Source organism: Bufo gargarizans, chromosome 3 (genome assembly GCF_014858855.1).
Source record: "Bufo gargarizans isolate SCDJY-AF-19 chromosome 3, ASM1485885v1, whole genome shotgun sequence".
Lineage (NCBI taxonomy): Eukaryota > Metazoa > Chordata > Amphibia > Anura > Bufonidae > Bufo > Bufo gargarizans.
This window is the reverse complement of record NC_058082.1, coordinates 281485346-281509874: the sequence shown is the minus strand read 5'-3', so window position 1 is coordinate 281509874 and position 24529 is coordinate 281485346. Positions and strand designations below refer to the sequence as shown.

The 24529-nt window shown below is 41.5% G+C and overlaps 1 protein-coding gene across 2 annotated transcripts in view; it reads left to right on the top strand.

Annotated features, from left to right (window-relative positions):
- The window catches only part of LOC122931939 (ras GTPase-activating protein 4-like), a 173178-nt gene that overhangs the window by 93036 nt on the left and 55613 nt on the right, over positions 1 to 24529 (top strand). For both annotated transcript variants that reach the window (XM_044286030.1, XM_044286031.1), the window contains exons 8-9: positions 13247 to 13338; positions 22013 to 22130. In XM_044286030.1, the coding sequence (XP_044141965.1) occupies positions 13247 to 13338; positions 22013 to 22130 (210 nt within the window). The remainder of the gene's footprint in view (positions 1 to 13246; positions 13339 to 22012; positions 22131 to 24529) is intronic.

Sequence of the window (24529 nt, the reverse complement as noted above, 5' to 3'; positions counted from 1 at the left end):
AATAAGTAAAAATACACACACACATCACCCAAGCATAAACTGTATCCATAGCCACCCAAGACCCACCTGAGACTATACATATTATGCATATGATTTTTCAAAATGGCCAAAACAAGATGACAAGCTTCTTTTACCTATTTATTTTATCATTTGTTTTATTTTTGTACAATTAACACTTAACCCTTTTAGGATCCTGCCATATTTCACCTTAAAGGGGTTCTGCAGTTTGTTTAAACTGATGATCTATTCTCTGGATAGATCATCAGCATCTGATCAGCAGGGGTCCCACACCCGGGACCCCCGCCGATCAGCTGTTTGAGAAGGCAGCAGCGCTACAAGAGCGCCGCGGCCTTCTCACTATTTACCGTAGGCGCAGTGACGTCACGACTAGTATCAATGGCCTGGGCGCGGCTAAGCTCCATTCAAGCGAACAGCGCTTAGCCGCGCATAGGCCAGCTAATACTAGTCGTGACATTACTGGGTCTGCGGTGAACAGTGAGAAAGCCGCGGCGCTACTGCTAGTGTCGGACCCCCACCGATCAGATGCTGATGATCTAAAACAAACTACAGAACCCCTTTAAGGACCAGGCAGTTTTTGCATAATATAACTTTATGTGGTAATAACTTTGGAACGCTTTTACTTATCCAAGCCATTCTGAGTTTGTTTTCTCATGACACATTGTACTTCATGATAGTGGTAAATTTCAGTCAATATTTTCCTTTATTTTTTAATAGAAACCACACATAAATGGCCCCAGTTTAGAAACTACACCCCTCAAGGTATTCAAAACTGATTTTACAAACTTTGTTAACCCTTTAGGTGTTCCACAAGAATTAAAGGAAAATATAGATGAAATATCAGAATTTCACCTTTTTGGCAGATTTTACATTTTAATCAATTTTTTTCCGGTAACAAACCAAGGGTTAACAGCCAAACAAAAATTAATATTTATTACCACGATTCTGTAGTTTAAAGAAACACCCCACATATCGTCGTAAACCGCTGTAAGGGTACACGGAAGGGCACTGAACAAAAGGATGTTTTTATGGAGGGCAGATTTTACTGGGATAATTTTAAGTTGCCTTGTCACATTTGAAGATCCCCTGAAGCCCCCCTAGAGTAGAAACTCCAAAAAGTGACCCTATTTTGTAAAATACAGGATAAGGTGTCAGTTTTGTTGGTACTATTTTAGAGTACATATGATTTTTGGTTGCTCTATATTACACTTTTTGTGAGGCAAAGTAATACAAAATAGCTGTTTTGGCACCGTTTTAATTTTTTGTCTTTTACAGTGTACATCTGACAGGTTAAATCATGTGCTATTTGTATAGAGCAGGTTGTTATGGACGCGACTGTCTTATGTAGTGGCTTATATTTTTCAGGATGAGATGACGGTTTGATTGGTACTATTTTAGGGGGCATGTACGGTGTGGGTCCTCTATGGGTTAATAAAGAGGAGGTTTAACAGTATAAATATTTTGGAAGATTGTAGTGTCTGTCTTTATTACAAAGTGTTAAGACTGTATAACTAGGTGAAAACATATAAATGGTACAACCAAAATTGAAAGTTTTCATGTGGATGCTTATCGTAAGAACTGAAAATCTGAGACTGCATTTGGAAATCAGATGTAAATGCACAATGCCCTGGTTTTATTTCTAGACAAGTGTACCTGGATGATGTTGACATTAGAAAGGTGGCAAATGGCATCCTTGTATGATAAAGCTATACAATCTATTTTTCCGACATCCTTATCAGAAATGAAAGGTGTGTGTGTGTTAGTAACCCAGAGGCTAAAGATAGAATCACAATCGTTAATCAGAATTCATTAAATCACCTTTGTTCCAGAAACACTAAAGCTATAGTTGGGGAAGCACGAGAAATAATTGGCTGTTTAACAATGTTTTGTTCCTGTAGAACAGAAATGAGTTCAGTATGGCGCACCAAGAGAAATTAAAAATGATTAGAAAATGGAAAGTGATTTCTCAGCCGGTGAATTTTACAATGCAGTGGGACTGCTTTTGTGCATTACCGGCAGGGGGTTAGTTGCTTCATATTGCTGTGCTAGCTAGAGAAAATGAGATGCTATTTTTAGACATGTGTCTATCCAGTAATATTGCTATTTCTTTTCCCCTAGTCTTTGTATGTTTTTGTCTGTTACTGAATAAAACCATTGTACCAGCAGATTTTATAATACTAAGCCGTGGGTAGCATGGTGAATCGTTCTGAATTTATATTTTATTTGAGATGAGCAATATTCTTGAAATTTCTTGAAACTTGTTTTGTGTCCGATTAGTCGAATCTTTCAAAAAATTCAATTAGGGTCCGAGTCAATTCTACGTGATTCAAAAGCGGCCTAAAAATTGGTATACGAAACTCTGAAGTTTCCTAGGACTCAGATTTTTTCTCTCTTTTAAACTGTTTAGAGCAATGATAGCAATAGCAAATAATGTCAGAGTAACACTGACATATGTAGCTATGGCTAAACGTATACTTGACAGTGTTAACAAACAAAATGTTTAAAAACACATTGTGCTGTCGCATATACTATGCTTTTTAATATTTGAAAAGTTCCAAAAATATTCCGTTATTGGGGGCAGATGGGGTTTAAACACACACAATATCTTGTTGGAACCAAGTGTTCAAAAGTTATGCCTTAACAGGGTCATGCACACAAATGTTACTGTCAGAAGAAACAGTGGCTTTTTCTGAACAAGCATGCAATAATTATACCTTAATGGGGCAGATGCCTACCTGTATTTATACACACACAAGTGTTAGGCTACACAAGTGTTAGGCTATTTCTGGGTCCGCTTGTGAGATCCGTTTCAGGGCTATCACAAGCAGCCCAAAACGGATCAGTTAAGCTCCAGTGCATTCTGAATGGATAAGGATCCGTTCAAAATGCATCACTTTGGCTGCGTTAGGCCTTCGTTGCGTTTTTTAGACGGTTACTAAAACGCAGCTTGCAGCGTTTTTGTGACAGTCTGACTATGCGGAGCCTAAAGGATCCGTCTAGACTTTCAATGTAAGTCAATGGGGACGGATCTGTTTTTTCACTGACACAATATGGTGCAATTGAAAACGGATCCATCCCCCATTGACTTTTAATGTAAGTCAAGATGGGTCTGTTTTGACTTAGACTTTTTTTGAATGAATAATGCAAACGGATCCGTTATTAACGGATGCAAGCATTTACATTATTGGTGCGGATCTGTCTGTGCAGATACAAGACGTATCCGCACAAAACTCGAGTGTGAAAGTAGCCTTAATTGTCAGAAGAAACAGTGGCTTGTTACAAACAATCCTTGAAAAATTCTCCCTTATTTTTCGGAACAGCTGCAGTACAGTGTGGATGTAGGAATGGTAAGGTAGGGTCTAAGGCATCTAGGGGTAATAGTGGTATGTAACAGCAATAGTAGCTGCATCTGTAGCCTCACAGCATGGAACAGGCAAGGCAGTAGATTTGTGCACTTCTGTGTTAGGTTAGTAGTAGTGGTGGCTGGGTAGGGGTAATGGTAGTGGCAGTAGGGGGAGTAGCAGCTGTAGTGGCGGCGGCAGCAGTCATTTTGTACAGAACTTAATGGTAGGCAGGCAGACAGCTACAGTGGCATGATGGGGCCAATAAATAGACACCGTCAGCAATGACAGAGCTATTCACTGGCCTCAGTCGGAGGTGTATGAGAATCCTCAAAGATCCATACCTTATTTATTTTGACAAAAATTATATGTTGTGCACTTGCGGAGGACAACTTTTTCCGTTTGGGTGTGACAATGCCACCTGCCACACTGAAAACCCTTTCTGAGATGACAGTGGAGGCTGGACAAGACAGTACAGTGAGAGCAAACTAAGACAACTTTGGCCACTGTTCCAATCTTCCTTCCCAGGATTCCATGGGGTCATGTATGTGCTGACCCCATGGAATCATTTAGTCATTTAGAAAAAAAGACAATTTTAAACACTTTTTTTGAAAACCAAATTGACAGCTGGCTAGAAGTACAAATATACAACAGAATTACATTTTGGTGAAGGAACAGAGCTAAGCCACATTTCCATAATAAAGACAGAATTTTTATGGACACCAGGCAAAAAGTACAGCTGATGCCATAGAGAACAATTACATTTTGTTGAAAACATTAAACTGCGCCACATTTCCATGATGATGAGACGATTTTTACGGACATCAGGCAAAAAGTCCAGCTGATGGCATATAGAATTACATTTTTGTGAAGGCACAGAACTGCACCAGATTTACATAGTGACAAGACTAGTTTTATATATAGCTGAACAGAGCTAACAATGCCTGCTGAATTTAATTTTGGTGAAGTCACAGAACTGCACCACAGTTACCACAACTAAGGCCTCTTTCACACTAGCGTTTTTTTTTCCCCGTTTTGCGGGCCGTTTTTTGCGTTACGTATACGGTCCGTATACGGAACCATTCATTTCAATGGGTCTGAAAAAAATGGAATGTACTCCGTATGCATTCCGTTTCCGTGTTTCCGTATCTATGTTCCGTGCAAATATAGAACATGTCCTATATGTGGCCGCAAATCACGTTCCGTGGCTCCATTAAAGTCAATGGGTCCGCAAAAAAACAGAATGCATCCGGAAATGCATCCGTATGTCTTCCGTATCCGTTCCTTTTTTTGCTGAACCATCTAACCGAAACGGAAACAAAAAACGGAACAACGGAAACAAAAAACTGAACAACGGAAACAAAAAAACAAAACAACGGATCCGTGAAAAACGAACCGCAAAACACTGAAATAGCCATACGGTAGTGTGAAAGAGGCCTAATTCACACGTCCGTAACATGTTTCGTGTCCGTGGATCCGCAAAACACGGACACCGGCAATGTGCGTTCCACATTTTGCTGACCGCACATCGCCGGCACTAATAGAATATGCCTATTCTTGTCCACAATTGCGGACAAGAATAGGACATGTTCTATTTTTTGGGGGAATGGAAATGCAGACCCGGAAGTGCGGCCACATAGAAATGAATGCGTTCGCAATTCTGGTCCGAGTAACAGCAGCAACTGCACCTCCAGCAACTTGGCCAGGTGGGAATTCAGCTTGCTCACAAGTTGATTGCTGATCGCAAATAGCTTTGCCGTGGCCACACACTACATTATGGATGTTTCACAATGGAGCAGATGACAAGGAGGAGGAGCAGTCTGAGCAGGAGAAGAAGCAGCTGATGATAATAGGGACACTGTACTGTTTGGAGATGTGGCCTGCCTGCCACAAGGAAGACCAGGAGAAGGAGGACAGACTTGTTCCAATTCAGAATGGCTGGCCAGTGCTATTTTCCCCACAGGATCCGGTGATGCCTCCTCATATGCTGCAATAGAGCCATGGTATCTATGTTTGTGTTTGAAAGACCACAGCTTATTTTTATCCTTAATCCTGCCTCTTGCACATGGCAGTGGTTTTGTAATGCCACCATACATATCAGTGGTATCACCAGTTCCTGGGGTGTCCACAGTAGAAGCAGATCCAGCCCTGCCAGTCTTTTTGGAGGTTTTGGCTGTTCATTGCCTCTGCTCTTTATTGTTGCCAAATGCACCACATACCTCCTCCGATATCACCTCCTCCTCAGCACCCTGATCCGGGTCCTAGGTCAAGTCCAAGACACAGTCATCATCATCATAGTCCTCATCCTCCCCACCACTTTTCTGACTGTGATATGTCATTGTGGGGTCCTTGCCCCTCTCCCGATTCCCTTCTCTGTATTTGCCACCGTTGCTACTACTGCCATCACCGTGGCTACAAGTACCACTATGACCACTACCGCATGGGGTTCCCTGCCACCGCATGAACCTTCTCTTAATGGCAGTCCAAATATTGAGGCAGATGCGTTTCACATGTTATCAACATAAAGACTATCTTGATTATATTCCATACTACATAGGGTTGTGTTGCCTCTTCTCAAAAAGAAAGATGGGATCCCACTAGGAGAGGACAGTGAAGTCACAGAAGATGCAAGTGAAAGGCTTCTCTGGTGCTGCAAGGAGGAGAAGCAGGAATAATGCTGTGACCCCTGGCTCTAAGGCACAGTGTCAGTCTCAGAGTTGACATCAACATCATCCAGCTGTGACTGAGAGGAAGGGCTCATGTACATGAACGTATTTTCTTTCCGTTTCTGTTCCATTTTTTTGCGGACCGTGTGCGGAACCATTCACTTCAATGGGTCAACAAAAACAACGGAAGGTACTATGTGTGCATTCCGTTTCTGTATTTCTGTATTACTGTTCTGCAAAAAAGTTGTGCATGTCCTATTATTGTCCGCAAATCACCGTCCAAGGCCCCAAAATACAGAACACATCCGTATGTCATCCGTATTTCATCCATATTTTTCGGATCCATACTGTAGAAATGCTATGCCCAGGCCATATTGCTCATGTGTTTGGTGATTAATAAGTTACTGTTTCCGATCCGCAAAAAACGGATCGCATACAGAAACCATATGGATATGTTTTGTGGAATAACAGAACGGTATAGGACTTAAATCAGAGAAAAAAATAAACTCTGATACGGAACAACGGATCCTTGAAAAACAGACCGCAAAACAACAACGGTCATGTGCATGAGTCCGAAGAGTGAGCCATCCAATCCACAATGTCATCCTCTTTGTCCTCAGTACTAATGTGGCACCCGTCAGAAGCGAGGGAGAATTGTGGCCTGCTGCTACTACTACTATGGGTGGGCGGCTGGTGCTGCTAATGCTGTTTGCACTACTACAGCCACCCACATTCTGACTCTTGGATGATGAGGCAAGGGTCTTTTGTTTTCCACTCTTCCACTTTCATTATGAGGCATATAAATAAAATAAAAAACAGGTTTGGTACACAGATTATTAAATAAGGTTACCAAAATGTAGTTTTTTTTTCTGTAAATTAGCCAAATTAAATGTCTCTCCCCTTCTACAAACACACTTCACACTGGTGATATTTTTTTTTTTTAATCTTTATTAAATTAAAAAAAATACAGTGAAAAAAAGAGGAAGTCATACAAACAATACACCTAAATTAACCGCCCAACCTAATCCCTAAAGCCATCCTGGGCAGAAAAATAAAATAAAATAATTTATCCTATCCACTTATCCTATTTTTGTTTTAGCTATCCAGCAGGCTGACTTCCAACTATTGTTCCTGGTTTGTCTTTGTATTTTACATTAATGGATGTCAGAAAGGATACCCAGTTTCAATTATTGGAAATGTCAAGTATGGTGATGCAATTTAAAATACATTATCTTAATGGGGTTATCCCATGACTAATGTAAAAAATGAAAATCAGACATCATATAGTGCATGGCAACCTCTTTCTAACAAAGCCAGAACCAGCATAGATCTCCCCATTCATTGCTCTGCTAGATTTATATCAAACTGAAAGCTCAAGGGGAGTGTCTTTTCTGCCTGCAGCTAAGGGGGTGTGTCCATGCTCTCCCTGTCACAGCTAAGGGGGCGTGTCCATGCTCTCCCTATCACAGCTCAGGAGGCGTGTCCATGCTCTCCCCATCACAGCTCAGTAGGCAGTTGAAGGATGAAACTGAGCATGTGCGGCCATCTCAGTGAGCAGGACAAAGAAATAAGAAAAAAACTGTAGGCGATACTATACAGATACATTTTATTGAATAACTCAGTGGCTATGCAAAAATTTTAATGACATGTAATTACAAAAGTATTCAGATGCAGGTGCTGGTTTGAAAACTGTATATCTGTTGGGCTAAAACCCTTTTAAGATGAACCCCTCATATTGCTGGTATTGAAAATTTACAATCGTAATACAATACATCAAATTAAAGGGATTCTGTCACCTCTCATAACACAAATTCAGATTTTAAACCAGTCATGCTCCACAGATTACCTTGAATCGGCTTTGCTGTTCTATACTGTAATCCGTCCAGTAGTTTTGCTGAAAAATGACTTTTATAATTATGCTAATTAATCCTGAAGGTGCCCAGAGGGGCGTTATGTTCCACTTTGTGTGCCCAGTAACGCCCCCCTGCAGTGCCCAAAACGCCTTCCTCCTGAATCCGCCGAGCCCAGTGACGTCCGATGCTCGCTCTTCCCTCAGTCTCCAGCAAATCGCACTGGGTACTGCGTCTGCGCGAGACTTTGCTCGGCCGTCAGGGAGGGGAGGAGAGGGATGAGACGCTGTGGGCGGTTAGGGATTCAGGAGGAAGGCATTTTGGGCACTGCAGGGGGGCGTTACTGGGCACACAAAGTGGAACATTCAGGATTAATTATCATAATTATAAAAGTCGTTTTTCAGCAAAACTACTGGACGGATTACAGTATAGAACAGCAAAGCCGATTCAAGGTAATCTGTGGAGCATGACTGGTTTAAAATCTGAATTTGTGTTATGAGAAAACTGCACTGTATTTTGACACAATACAGTAATGTATATTGAAGCAATACAATACATGAAATGAAACTGCTATATTAATGCAGTTGTTACAGTAAAACACGTTCACTACGGCACTGTATCTTTCTGCAATACAATGTGGTTGCAGTAAAATGTATGCTGTGATGCTGGTTCTGATGTTGCTGGTAATAAGCTTTGAAAACACTTATGAATTGTAGAAACTTGAGCTTGGGGCTGGCTGTTCATTTACCAGAGTAAATTAGATTGTTGCAGGATTTTGTTGAGTGCAGAATTTGCAATGCACACTTTTCATATGAAAACAGTATGAAACAGAACTCCAGCCCCTCCCTCCCTACGCTTTACCTGATAAATCCCTGACTTTTCTACATATTGATTAAATCTACTAAATTTACTGGATTGTGTCTCTAATTGCTTTTTGGCAGACACAAGCAAGACACATGCTCTCAAATTGCAAGCTCCACTGAAAATGGCATCTCTCCAGCCCAGAGGCTGAAGGACCTTCTAAAGTCCTGCCCTTCATTGTCTCACAGGCTGTCAGCCTCTGTGCTAATACGGGCGAGCCTCCTCCTGCCATGGTCATGTGGTCCTCCATCTTCATCCTCCCTTTCATTTTTCTGCCAATTTTCACAGTAAAATGGCACGGGTGCCATTTTACACGATTCATCTAAAGCGAATCACAAAAACTCTGGATTCGTTTGGCAGCAGAACTTTTGCGAAATATGTAACAAATCCTATTTGTTCAGAATCAATTTGTTCATCTCAGGATCTGATACCTAACATGTTTTATTTAGATTTTTTTACTTTTCTGTTTCAATTCATTCAATTTTTTATGAATGCATAAGAAATATGATTTGAGAATCTCACAAAATCACACATAGCCCCTAAAATTTAGGGACTATCTCCATTCAATTTCACTTTTCGTTTTGACCAACTTTAACATTTCCTTTTTTACTGTATTTTAGATTTAATGATATATTATTGGTACCCATTTTTGTAACCTTTTCCATGTTTTCTTTAAGGTTAGAAAATATTTTTGAGTGCTTTAGTGCCCATTTAGACCCAGTTTATACCTTGCAGTGTAAGAACAGGTTTTACATATTTAGGCCTTGACTTATACACCATTATTCCCATTAGCCAAAAACTGTAGATGCCAAAATAGTTTACTTTGACCATATCATTTACCATTCATCGCTATACCTTTTCTTGTGAAAAGCATAGTTAATTATACTTTTCTACATAAATGATCCTGCCATTAATTATTTTTTTTTTTACGACATGAGTCAATGGCAGATGTATGCAACTATATAGACATAAAGTTTCACATATTTGGGGTGTTTATTTTGTAACCACATCTCCATCAGGTTTATCATTTCTCACACTCCAGGTTAAGATATTGATGACCTAACTTCAGGATAGGTCATTAATATCAGATCAGTGGGGTCTGATACAGCTGTGGTGCCGAAAATTACTAATTACATCCGCACTTCATCTAGAGTCCTGACTAAATCCAGAATGAAGATACTTACATCACCAATTGAGTTAACATCACCTGACAGTCAAATCCTTCCTGACCCCACAGCTCAACACTGTGTAGATAATATTAAAGGGTACCCGTCAGCTACAAAATACCCCCAAACTAGAGTAAGCGTTGTATAGTGTAGGTGACACCAAATCTGGTTATGTAATTTTTATCTTCATTCTCACTTGCATTCTGATGCTGTGCTCCCACAAACCAGCAGTAAAATGAATTGAGAAAAGTCCTCTCCATTATATGTGTAAGCAGGGGCGCCAACGGGTCTGAAGGAGATGAGATGAGCACTTCCATTGTGGAAGCGTTCATCTCCATATTTATCTGTATCGCTGTCTCCCTTCCCCATTCTTCTGATAGGCTGAAGGCACTAGTGCCTGCAGCCTATCAGATGCCGGCTCAGACGGCGGGATGAAGACATAATCATCGCACCACCTGAGCCGGGCAGCACACAGCGGGGGACACAGGCTGGAAGAGGCCTGCATCGCTGCCAGACTCACGAAGCTAAGTATTAGGGTTTTGTTTTTTTAATAGATGGCACCTGGTGACACTAGGACATTTCTCACTGGCCCATTTATTTTTGTATTTTTTTGGGGGGGGAGGGGCACTATGGGGGCATTTATTTCTGTCCCATTTTGGGGGGCACTATGGGGGCATCTGGGGGTGTTTCTTACTGCCCCATTTGGGGTGGCACTATAGGGGCATTATTTGGGGGCACTATGGGGGAGTGGAGCATTATGGGGTATCTGGGGACTCTAAAGGAGCCTTTTTTATTGGCATATTATGGGGAGCACTATGGCATCTGGTGGCACTAAGGGGGCATTTTTTACAGGCACATTATGGGAGGCACTATAGGGGAGAGTGGCACTATGGGTCATCTGGTGGCACTATAGGGGCATTATTTGGGGGCACTATGGGGCAGTGGAGCACTATGAGGGCATCTGGTGGCTCTAAAGGGGCATTTTTTTTACTGGCACATTATAGGGGGCACTATGGCATCTGGCACTAAGGGGGCATTTTCCACTGGCACGTGGGAGGCACTATAGGGGGAGAGCAGCACTGTGGGGCATCTGGTGGCACTATAGGGGCATTTTTTATTAGCACATTATGGGGGGCACTATGGGGGAGAGGAGTACTATGGGGGCATCTGCTGGCACTAAGAAGGGGCATTTTTAACTGGCACATTATGGGGGAGAGGGGCACTGTAGGGGCATCTGCTGGGGGCACTAAGAAGGGGCATTTTTACTGGCATATTATGGGGGTCACTATGGGGAAGTGGGAGAGGAGCACCATGGAGGCATGTTCTGGGGGCACTAAGATGGGGTATTTTATACTGGTACATTATGGGGGCACTATGGGGAAGGGGGGAGAGGAGCACTATGGGGGCATTTACTGGGGCACTATATAATAGTATTTTATACTGGCATACATTATGGGGACATTGGCTCAACTGTGGGCACTAAGTGGTGGTACTTGTACTGTCATATTATAAGGAGAATTATTACTACTAGGGGGCATTATGATGAGCTTTACTACTACCGGGGGCTATGGGGAACATGATTATTAGTATGGGCACTATGGGGGAATTTTTACTACTAAGTGAGCTCTGGCAGAGAATTATTTCTATTGGTGGGATTTTGGGGAGCACTGTTACTTTGTTGGGGAGTTTTTGGGGAGCACAGTATCAGATTAGCACAATTCTTTTTGGGGACATTAAGTTTATACTATTAGTGTCTGGAATACTATTTACTGGGCGCAGTTGCCATTTGCAGAAGGAGGATTCAGAGCTGGGTGAGGACAGCCAAGGGGGGCAGCAGGCCACAGGCGGGTGGCGGATGGTGGGGGGAACCACAGGCCTCAAGCAGGATTCGGGGAGGAAGGAGAGCGGAGGAGCTTCCTGGCTGTTGCCTGCTGTTGTTTATTGTATAATGTAAAGCAGGCAGGACAGGCCCTCCCCTCTCTGTATGATGTGTAAAGCCGAGCCTCCACCCAGAGCTACACATCTTCAATATCGTGCAACTCCTCCTCCTCTCCTCTTTTGGTGCATTCAGGACTAGGAGGGAGGAAGTGAAATTGCAACAACTCCTGCCGCAGAGCTACGTGGGGGGCAGTGTGAGTACAGGAGCTTTATGTTGGGGCCCTGAGTATTGAGTACAGTGCGTCTATGTAGGATGAGGGTGAGACTCTTATCTTCATCCTTAACAATATAATTTCAGCTGTACAATGTTTGTTGGGAGTGGCCTATTATATGTCGGAGGGGCTTATAACAATGGGCAGGGCTACAATTTTATTTATAGAATGGCCTTAGAAAAATGGCCAGGCTTAAAAAATTTGTGCGGCACGCTATGTGTGCCACACAACACTTTATTTCATTTTGGACCCCCCCTAGACAAAATTCCTTGGTGCTCCCCTTTGTGTGAGTAGGGGAGTCCAGTCAATGCATTTTGCTGGTTTGTGGGAGCACAGTATCATAATGTCAGTGAGTATGAAGATAAAAATTACATAATCCCTTTAAAGGGAGTCTTTCACCAAATATGACCATTACAGACCACTAAGATCAGGTTCTCCATTACTTTCCCCAGATTACTATGGTACCTTTCATATTGCAGTCCATCGCCGATTTGCTCCAAAAAACAGTTTTATACCATATGGTAATTAGGTTCTGAAGGTGCCCAGGGGCGGCGTTCATGCGGCCAGGTGCTCAGGCCCCTCTGCGCTTTGCTTACCAAACCCCTCCTCTTTCACCCCTCTGGCCCGCCCTTGTTTAATCTGATTACCTCCTCCTCTCTGTCTGAAATCCTGTGCATCTGCCAGCTGGATCGGGTTGCGCAGGCTGGCGCATGCCCATTGAAAGTCCCCGTTCCTCTGCCCATAATGGGCAATGCAGTGCGCACGCGCCGGGAATGTGTGGAGCGGCGAGGACACGGGATTTCAGACAGAGAGGAGGAGGTAATCAGATTAAACAAGGGCGGGCCAGAGGGATGAAAGAGGAGGAGTTTGGTAAGCAAAGCGCCGAGGGGCCTGGACACCGGCCGCATGAACGCCGCCCCTGGGCACCTTCAGAACCTAATTACCATATGGTATAAAAGTGTTTTTTGGAGCAAATCGGCGATGGACTGCAATATGAAAGGTAACATAGTAATCTGGGGAAAGTAATGGAGAACCTGATCTAAGTGGTCTATAATGGTTACATTTGGTGAAAGACTCCCTTTAATAATGTGCAGATAATGTGTATAGAAATTTTTCACTATGATTATTATTTTTGAAAACTATCACCATTATAATTCTCTCTGGTAAACACAAGAAATAAATTGTCATTTTAAGGTAATGATCAACTTAAATGGACTTCAGCAGGATTTACAGGAAGAAGGATGGTTCAGACTGAGTCCGGGAAAGTCCAAAGCTAGCGTGGACGAGTAAGTTGTTAATATTATTATTACTTTTAGTCGGACTTTCAATATGCGTTTGTATTTTTTCTTTTAGGTAGACCATGTTGTTCACCCTACCCTGGGTTATAAATACAGACGTGGACAAAATTGTTGGTACCCTTTGGTCAATGAAAGAAAAAGTCACAATGGTCACAGAAATAACTTTAATCTGACAAAAGTAATAATAAATTAAAATTCTATAAATGTTAACCAATGAAAGTCAGACATTGTTTTTCAACCATGCTTCAACAGAATTATGTAAAAAAATAAACTCATGAAACAGGCATGGACAAAAATGATGGTACCCCTAACTTAATATTTTGTTGCGCAACCTTTTGAGGCAATCACTGCAATCAAACGCTTCCTGTAACTGTCAATGAGACATCTGCACCTCTCAGCAGGTATTTTGGCCCACTCCTCATGAGCAAACTGCTCCAGTTGTGTCCGGTTTGAAGGGTGCCTTTTCCAGACTGCATGTTTCAGCTCCTTCCAAAGATGCTCAATAGGATTGAGGTCAGGGCTCATAGAAGGCCACTTTAGAATAGTCCAATTTTTTCCTCTTAGCCATTCTTGGGTGTTTTTAGCGGTGTGTTTTGGGTCATTGTCCTGTTGCAAGACCCATGACCTGCGACTGAGACCAAGCTTTCTGACACTGGCTAGTACATTTCTCTCTAGAATTCCTTGATAGTCTTGAGATTTCATTGTACCCTGCACAGATTCAAGACACCCTGTGCCAGACGCAGCAAAGCAGCCCCAGAACATAACAGAGCCTCCTCCATGTTTCACAGTAGGGACAGTGTTCTTTTCTTGATATGCTTCATTTTTTCGTCTGTGAACATACAGCTGATGTGCCTTGGCAAAAACTTCGATTTTTGTCTCATCTGTCCACAGGACATTCTCCCAGAAGCTTTGTGGCTTGTCAACATGTAGTTTGGCATATTCCAGTCTTGCTTTTTTATGATTCGTTTTCAACAATGGTGTCCTCCTTGGTCGTCTCCCATGTAGTCCACTTTGGCTCAAACAACGACGGATGGTGCGATCTGACACTGATGTTCCTTGAGCATGAAGTTCACCTTGAATCTCTTTAGAAGTCTTTCTAGGCTCTTTTGTTACCATTCGGATTATCCGTCTCTTAGATTTGTCATCAATTTTCCTCCTGCGGCCACGTCCAGGGAGGTTGGCTACAGTCCCATGGATCTTAAACTTATGAATAATATGTGCAACTGTACTCACAGGAACATCTAGTTGCTTGGAGATGGTCTTATAGCCTTTACCTTTAACATGCTTGTCTATAATTTTCTTTCTGATCTCTTGAGACAGCTCTTTCCTTTGCTTCCTCTGGTCCATGTCGAGTGTGGTACACACCATATCACCAAACAACACAGTGATTACCTGGAGCCATATATATAGGCCCAATGGCTGATTACAAGGTTGTAGACACCTGTGATGCTAATTAGTGGACACACCTTGAATTAACATGTCCCTTTGGTTACATTATGTTCTGTGTTTTCTAGGGGTACCATCATTTTTGTCCATGCCTGTTTCATGAGTTTATTTTTTTACATAATTCTGTTGAAGCATGGTTGAAAAACAATGTCTGACTTTCATTGGTTAACATTTATAGAATTTTAATTTATTATTACTTTTGTCAGATTAAAGTTATTTCTGTGACCATTGTGACTTTTTCTTTCATTGACCAAAGGGTACCAACAATTTTGTCCACGTCTGTATATACGTGAAACTGTTTAATGAGTCACATAGTCTTTGGAAAGTTCAGCCAAGAAAATGTCAGACCTTTAGAAAACCTTAAGTACCACTTAAACAGTTCAGGAAGCATTCAAAATCTTTACATTAAGTTCTTTTTATAGCACATTCATCTACTTTCTAACAAAAAGGTATTTAAAAGGAATAGAAAGGTCTCTGAAATGTTCAACCTGTGATAAGTAAGTATGCTGTACTTTAAAACAAAGCAATGTGGAATCCAGTAGAGTAAATTGGTCCTTAAGATGTGTTAATCCCCTGAGTATGAGACATTTTGACTTTTAGTTGAAGTGATTATGGTATGATGGTCTGTGACATTCCAGGCTATGGGAGATCTTTTTGCAGTTTCTGTAGGTCAGGAAAACTCTCCAGCTGCGCTCCTATTTTGCATCATCTTTGTAACTGGCACCTAAAATAACTCACTAAGCATTAATGGAGTAGCATTCAAAAAATAACGTGGTCCTGCCAATGGCAGATTGGAGAAACTATAGCTTAGCTGTTAGTGTTTTAGCTATTGCTAGGATCAGAAAAGTACCCTTTATAGGCTATCTAAATACATTCTAAGACCTCATTCACATGTCGGTAAATCAATGATGTGTGCTGCTTGTGTTCTCCATGGACAATACACATGTCCATTAATTTTAAAGGGAACCTGTCACGTCGAACATGATGTCTGAGCTGCAGTCAGAATGTTATAGAGCAGGAGGAGCTGAGCTGGAAAAGATTCTATAAAAAATGTAATAGTCCTACCCATTCTGGGCTGTGAAGTCAAGCAGGCGGTCCTATCAGTGACTGACAGCCTCCCCTCTATGACTTTGTGTACAGAGAAAGCTGTCAATCACTGATAGGACCGCCTTCTTGACATTAAAGCCCAGAATGAGGGAGAATTTATATAACTATATAAAATACAAGTTATACTGAATCTTTTCCCATAAAACGATATATTAATCTGCTCAGCTCCTGCTCTATAATATGCTGCTTGTAGCTAACATTGTGTTTTCATAGTGACAGGTTCCCTTTAATGAGTTTATTAACACATCCTTGTTTTTCCACTGACCGAGACATGCAAGTCCGGGATGCAGACCAAACACGCCCAATGAAGTTTTTGGGTCCATGAATACCACGGACAGAACACAGATGGCATCTTTGTTTTGTCATTGGTTCCATTGGCAGTAAATGCGCTGTAAATCCCTTTTTTCAGCATAGCAGTGCACATGGAATACAGATGACACATGGAGGGCAATAAAAAGCTCACACGGATCCTTCACAGACATACTAACTGTCTTGTTGCAGATATCACCACTAACACAGATGTGTAAAAGAGGCCTTACAGCAAACATACAGTTAATGAACCGAAAAAGAGAGTTTCCACTCAAAAAGTAAAAAATGCAATATATATATATATATATATATATATATATATATACACACAATTGTAAGAAAAAGTATGTGAACCCTTTGGAATGATATGGATTTTTGCACAAATTGGTCATAAAATGTGACCTGACTATCACAGTCTGCTTAAAGTAATAACACACAAATAATTAAATGTTACCATGTTTTTATTGAACACACCATGTAAACATTCACAGTGCAGGTGGAAAAAGTATGTGAACCCCTAGACTAATAACATCTCCAATAGCTAATTGGAGTGAGGCGTCAGTACAGTACAGTACAGACCAAAAGTTTGGACTCATTCAAAGAGTTTTCTTTATTTTCATGACTATGAAAATTGTAGATTTACACTGAAGGCATCAAAACTATGAATTAACACATGTGGAATTATATACATAACAAAAAAGTGTGAAACAACTGAAAATATGTCATATTCTAGGTTCTTCAAAGTAGCCACCTTTTTCTTTGATTACTGCTTTGCATACTCTTGGCATTCTCTTGATGAGCTTTAAGAGGTAGTCACCTGAAGTGGTTTTCACTTCACAGGTGTGCCCTGTCAGGTTTAATAAGTGGGATTTCTTGCCTTATAAATGGGGTTGGGACCATCAGTTGCGTTGTGGAGAAGTCAGGTGGATACACAGCTGATAGTCCTACTGAATAGACTGTTAGAATTTGTATTATGGCAAGAAAAAAGCAGCTAAGTAAAGAAAAACGAGTGGCCATCATTACTTTAAGAAATGAAGGTCAGTCAGTCCGAAAAATTGGGAAAACTTTGAAAGTGTCCCCAAGTGCAGTCACAAAAACTGTTAAGCGCTACAAAGAAACTGGCTCACATGCAGACCGCCCCAGGAAAGGAAGACCAAGCGTCACCTCTGCTGCGGAGGATAAGTTCATCTGAGTCACCAGCCTCAGAAATCGCAGGTTAACAGCAGCTCAGATTAGAGACCAGGTCAATGCCACACAGAGTTCTAGCAGCAGACACATCTCTAGAACAACTGTTAGGAGGAGACTGTGTGAATCAGGCCTTCATGGTAGAATATCTGCTAGGAAACCACTGCTAAGAACAGGCAACAAGCATAAGAGACTTGTTTAGGCTAAAGAACACAAGGAATGGACATTAGACCAGTGGAAATCTGTGCTTTGGTCTGATGAGTCTAAATTTGAGATCTTTGGTTCCAACCACCGTGCCTTTGTGCGACGCAGAAAAGGTGGACTCTAAATGCCTGGTTCCCACCGTGAAGCATGGAGGAGGAGGTGTGATGGTGTGGGGGTGCTTTGCTGGTGACACTGTTGGGGATTTATTCAAAACTGAAGGCATACCAGCATGGCTACCACAGCATCTTGCAGCGGCATGCTATTCCATTCCGGTTTGCGTTTAGTTGGACCATTATTTATTTTTCAACAGGACAATGACCCCAAACACACCTCCAGGCTGTGTAAGGGCTATTTGACCATGAAGGAGAGTGATTGGGTGCTGCGCCAGATGACCTGGCCTCTACAGTCACCGGACCTGAACCCAATCGAGATGGTTTGGGGTGAGCTAGACCGCAGAGTGAAGGCAAAAGGGCCAACAAGTGCTAAGCATCTATGGGAACTCCTTCAAGACTGTTGGAAGACCATTTCAGGTGACTACCTCTTGAAGCTTGTCAAGAGAATGCCAAGAGTGTGCAAAGCAGTAATCAAAGCAAAAGGTGGCTACTTTGAAGAACCTAGAATATGACATCTTTTTAGTTGTCTCATACTTTTTTGATAAGTATATCATTCCACATGTGTTAATTCATAGTTGTGATGCTTTCAGTGTGAATCTACAATTTTCATAGTCATGAAAATAAAGAAAATTCTTTGAATGAGAAGGTGTGTCCAAACTTTTGGTCTGTACTGTATATATACACTACACAATATATGTATTCTTTGTATAAAGTTCTCTTACCATTGTCAGCTATGACTTTTTTTATCAATTCAGTCAAGGCTGTGAGATCGTCACGTATTTTGTCCAAAGGGACAACCTGTTTGCACATTAGAATCTATGGGGATATCTACATTAGGGGAAAAAAGAGAGTTCTTTAATATCACAGAAAACAAAAAAAATTACTAAAACATGTCAATGCTAACGGTACAGAATTTCTGAATATCTGTATAATGAGGCACATTAAAGGAATACAGATCTAAAAAAATAATAATATTTTGTTTGCCAACCAGAGTCTGTCTATCCTTCGCACAATTTATGATGAGAACGCGTTTCCAATTATCTCAATTCTTTAGCATTTTAACCATAACATACACTAAATTACCTAAAACGAGTTAATGAATTGATGTGGAGAGTGCAAGAGAAAATTTGTCTAATTCATGTTCTTAAAATAATTAACCCTTTTCTCCCGTTCCAGACAAACCCTTTACAGAGAGCCTGTCAGCAGTATTGACCCTCCAAAACTATAGGAGACCTGGAAAGCTGATTAAACCTGCGTTTAAACCTTGCTTATTGTTTTAGTAGCCTCATTGCTGAGAAAGCTAAGTTTTTAGTCTGGCACTATAGCAAGTGCCCTCAGGCTGTCCCTAGCACTGAACAACCCTCGGCTCTTTGCAGTAAGCACTCCACAACCCTGTTGAATAGCAGACTCCTGGATGGGTGCTAAAGCTATCATTCAAGAGCAGAGGAGGGTTGTGGACCGCTTACTACAAAGAGCCCATGGGTACTTCAGCATTAGGGGCTGCCCATAGGGCACCTGCTGTAGCAGCAAACTAAAATCACACCATATACATGGTGTGTTTAAACAGCCTTCCGGGTCTGCTATGTAGTGCTGTCAGCAGTTTTGCAGGGTAAGACTGCTTACGGACTTTTCAATGTTTTAAAGAAACAGGTTACAAACTGTTTTACTGTTTGGATATTTACTATATTCACTCACACCCAAATCATTACTGACAATAACCTAAGAAATTATACTAATAAAACTACAATACATTTTTAACATATCACAGTTTGCACCTTCCAAAAAATAAGTCACTATTACAAAAGAGGGTTTTTCTCATTCTTACAGAATATAGAATCCTATACAGGGAGTGCAGAATTATTAGGCAAATGAGTATTTTGACCACATCATCCTCTTTATGCATGTTGTCTTACTCCAAGCTGTATAGGCTCGAAAGCCTACTACCAATTAAGCATATTAGGTGATGTGCATCTCTGTAATGAGAAGGGGTGTGGTCTAATGACATCAACACCCTATATCAGGTGTGCATAATTATTAGGCAACTTCCTTTCCTTTGGCAAAATGGGTCAAAAGAAGGACTTGACAGGCTCAGAAAAGTCAAAAATAGTGAGATATCTTGCAGAGGGATGCAGCACTCTTAAAATTGCAAAGCTTCTGAAGCGTGATCATCGAACAATCAAGCGTTTCATTCAAAATAGTCAACAGGGTCGCAAGAAGCGTGTGGAAAAACCAAGGTGCAAAATAACTGCCCATGAACTGAGAAAAGTCAAGCGTGCAGCTGCCAAGATGCCACTTGCCACCAGTTTGGCCATATTTCAGAACTGCAACATCACTGGAGTGCCCAAAAGCACAAGGTGTGCAATACTCAGAGACATGGCCAAGGTAAGAAAGGCTGAAAGACGACCACTACTGAACAAGACACACAAGCTGAAACGTCAAGACTGGGCCAAGAAATATCTCAAGACTGATTTTTCTAAGGTTTTATGGACTGATGAAATGAGAGTGAGTCTTGATGGGCCAGATGGATGGGCCCGTGGCTGGATTGGTAAAGGGCAGAGAGCTCCAGTCCGACTCAGACGCCAGCAAGGTGGAGGTGGAGTACTGGTTTGGGCTGGTATCATCAAAGATGAGCTTGTGGGGCCTTTTCGGGTTGAGGATGGAGTCAAGCTCAACTCCCAGTCCTACTGCCAGTTTCTGGAAGACACCTTCTCCAAGCAGTTGTACAGGAAGAAGTCTGAATCCTTCAAGAAAAACATGATTTTCATGCAGGACAATGCTCCATCACACGCGTCCAAGTACTCCACAGCGTGGCTGGCAAGAAAGGGTATAAAAGAAGAAAATCTAATGACATGGCCTCCTTGTTCACCTGATCTGAACCCCATTGAGAACCTGTGGTCCATCATCAAATGTGAGATGGGAAAACAGTACACCTCTCTGAACAGTGTCTGGGAGGCTGTGGTTGCTGCTGCACGCAATGTTGATGGTGAACAGATCAAAACACTGACAGAATCCATGGATGGCAGGCTTTTGAGTGTCCTTGCAAAGAAAGGTGGCTATATTGGTCACTGATTTGTTTTTGTTTTGTTTTTGAATGTCAGAAATGTATATTTGTGAATGTTGAGATGTTATATTGGTTTCACTGGTAAAAATAAATAATTGAAATGGGTATATATTTGTTTTTTGTTAAGTTGCCTAATAATTATGCACAGTAATAGTCACCTGCACACACAGATATCCCCCTAAAATAGCTAAAATTAAAAACAAACTAAAAACTACTTCCAAAAATATTCAGCTTTGATATTAATGAGTTTTTTGGGTTCATTGAGAACATGGTTGTTGTTCAATAATAAAATTAATCCTCAAAAATACAACTTGCCTAATAATTCTGCACTCCCTGTATGAGAGCAAAGAAAAGCCCTTGAGAGAAATTCCCTGCACTCAATCCAAATCATGTTCCTCTGAACAATTCAGTAAAGTAAAAAAAATATAATGATGTGGTGGTCTATTAATAAATGCAGAAATATAGGCACATTATTTACCACTGCTGCTAATATGTATATAAAACCCTTCCTGGTGGCATTGTGGTACCCTATCCTGCTGAGAAAAGGTGGTTCCATAACTTCCACTGTGCTCCCCTCTCCTAGATATGGCTGTAATAAAGCATAGTGGTGTCCACAGTGTGGGCCCCAGCGATTAGGGACTACCACAGGTAGGCCTGGCCCTCAATCTAGTGCCTGTGCTGATGATCTGAGTATTGGCACAAGTGCAGTAAGTATCAACACTGCTTAGGAAGCAGCAGCAGATCCTCTGCATTTGTGCCAATACATGGACCAACAGCACAGGTGTGAAATTGGCACAGCCAGGTGAGATGTCTGGCCCTGTCAATCAAGTGGGAATGTCTTCAACAGCATGGTGTTGCTGAATTGGTGCTTCGAGGGCTTGAACCAGTCCCATGGTGCTCCAGGAGTCCAAAATGCATATTACAAGAAACAGATTGTTCTCAAGAGCATTGCAAATTAAAAGAATAAATAAAGTATTGTAGTAATCAGCAAAGTCCAGGGGGTTGACCCTGCTGACAGATGCTTTTTAATCCAGCCCTGTTCACATATGTGATGACTCTATACAAAGAGCATCTTGCCATCTTGTTATAGATATATAGATTTATAGAGTTTAAGTGAAGGATCTTTGCATGTGGCACACCAACAGGTCGATAGATAGATAGATACGGTAGATAAATAGATTATCATACATTATATTCAAATACAATCTTCTCTAACAGCGATGTCCCTTCTGTTTAGGGGAAACCTTGGTTCTCTGCAGCTGCAAGTGCGTCTCCGTGATGAGACTGTTTTACCTTCAGATTACTACAAGCCTCTGGTGCAGTTGCTGTGTCAGGAGGTTAAAGCATCTCATAAGGTAATGCAATAGAGAGAACAATGCTGTATGAGGTTTTAGTATTATGTTTCTGCAAAGTTTCCTGTTGTCATAGGATATCTGAATACAGTGTGAAACAGATTCTGGTTTATGAGTGTCTTAAATATACTAAGTTAAAAAACTCTGATTTTAGTGTAATTGTGTTTGAGATAAGTGTGAAAAAATAGTTGACAAGGAATGTCCAATCTAACCTTGGGATACATTAGACAGTTACGCTTGGTTAGTAATAGGGGATGTGCATGTCAGTTTTTTTACATTTAGGGTGCATTCACATCAACGTTTAGCTTTCTGTTCTTCTGATCCGTCAGAAGAAGAGAGAGAGAGAAAAAAAACAAAAAAATTGATCCTGTTGCATCAGTTGTCATCCATTTCCGTCTGAGATCCGTCTGCAAACAAAAGTACTCCATGCAGTTGTTTGGGTCAAAAGGATGACAACTGATGCAACAGGATCTTTTTTTTTTTTTTTCTCTCTCTCTCTCTCTCTCTCTCTCTCTCTCCTTATGACGGATCAGAAGAACGGAAAGCGAAATGGTGGTGTGCATGCACCCTCAGTTTGGTTAGTTAAATAGTTTTTAGTCCATTTTTTGGCGATATACTTCCAAGTTACATAAATTATTTTTATTTTTTTATCATATATTTTTTTATACCCTGCAAAATAGTTTGCTTTTCAATTTTTTTGCATTTTTTGTAGCAAAAAGTGCAACAAACATATTTTCTTGCTAGCATTTTGATATAAGGGATACATAGTTTACGGTGGTCGAGGCACAGCCAAGAAGCTGCAGGGTGGGCTAGTGGTGGCTTTTAAAAAAAAAAAAAAATTTTGTCTTTATATCTTATATGTTACTTTTTGTGCCACTGCGCACCATGTGCTGTCCTTGCATCCGCATGTCCGTTCCATAGTCCTTCAAAAAATATAGAGCAGGGGTGCACAACGTTTCCTGGTTGGGGGCCACATTGCCAGACTGAACCAATGACGAGGGCCGCAATTAAAATTTAAAGGTGTATTAACAACTGAAATATTGTACTTATGGCATATTGAACACACATTATATACCATTAATGTCTAGTTACACTTCTAGGACTCCCATCTAATAGGAGAAATACATGAAAAATGCATGTGAGCAGCCACAAGACATAGGCATACATGTCTGTTACCAGATGGTTGGGGGCCGCACAGAATGGTGTCAAGGGCCGCAGGTTGTGCACCCCTGATATAGAGCATGTCCCATTCTTGTCCGTTTAACGGAAAGGGATAGGCATTGTTACAATGGATCTGCAAAAAAAATGGATGCAACACGGATGTCACACAGACATCATCCTTATTTTTTGTGGACCGCAAAATACATATGGTCGTGTGCATGTAGCCTAAAGTCACATCTTGGCATATGGGGCTATCAGGTAAACAATATTCATAGGTACAGTAGACTGGACTGTCAGTTATAAGACTAATTGCCCATAAAGAACCAATTTAGAGCTGTTATACATAATAAATTGAGGGTCTGAATTAATAGCAATTTCCTAACTTTATTTGATGGCACTATTAGGCCTCATGCACACGGCCGTGCTGTTTTTTGCTGTCCGAAAACCGCAGATCCGGAAAAACGGAAGCCGCCCGTGTTTCCTTCCGCAATTTACGGATCGGAAAGGGCGCCGGCAATATAAATGTCTATTCTTGTCCGCAAAGCGCGGACAAGAATAGGACATGTTCTATTTTTTTAGCGGGGCCGTGGAAAGGAGCCACAGATGCGGACAGCACACGGAGTGCTGTCCGCATCTTTTGCGGCCCCATTGATGTGAATGGGTCCGCATCCGAGCCGCCAAAACCGCAGCTCGGATGCGGACCCAAACAACGGTCGTGTGCATGAGACCTTACATGTATGGCCGAGCTGCAGTGCTTGCATGCAATTACCACTGATTTTCAGGCTGTACCTGTACCTGCCATTGCTTCAAGATGCAAATACAGATGCAGGGCATCACTATAAGGTCTCATGCACACAACAGTATTTTTTCACGGTCCTCAAAACGGGGTTCCGTTGGTCCGTGATCCGTGACCGTTTTTTCGTCCGTGGGTCTTCCTTGATTTTTGGAGGATCAACGGACATGGCCGTGCGGAGCCAAACGGATCCGTCCTGAATTACAATGCAAGTCAATGGGGACGGATCCGTTTTACGTTGACACAATATGGTGCAATTGCAAACGGATCCGTCCCCATTGACTTTCAATGTAAAGTCAGGAGTCCCTTTTATACCATCGGATTGGAGTTTTCTCCAATCCGATGGTATATTTTAACTTGAAGCGTCCCCATCACCATGGGAACGCCTCTATGTTAGAATATACCATTGGATTTGAGTTACATCGTGAAAACTCATATCCGACAGTAT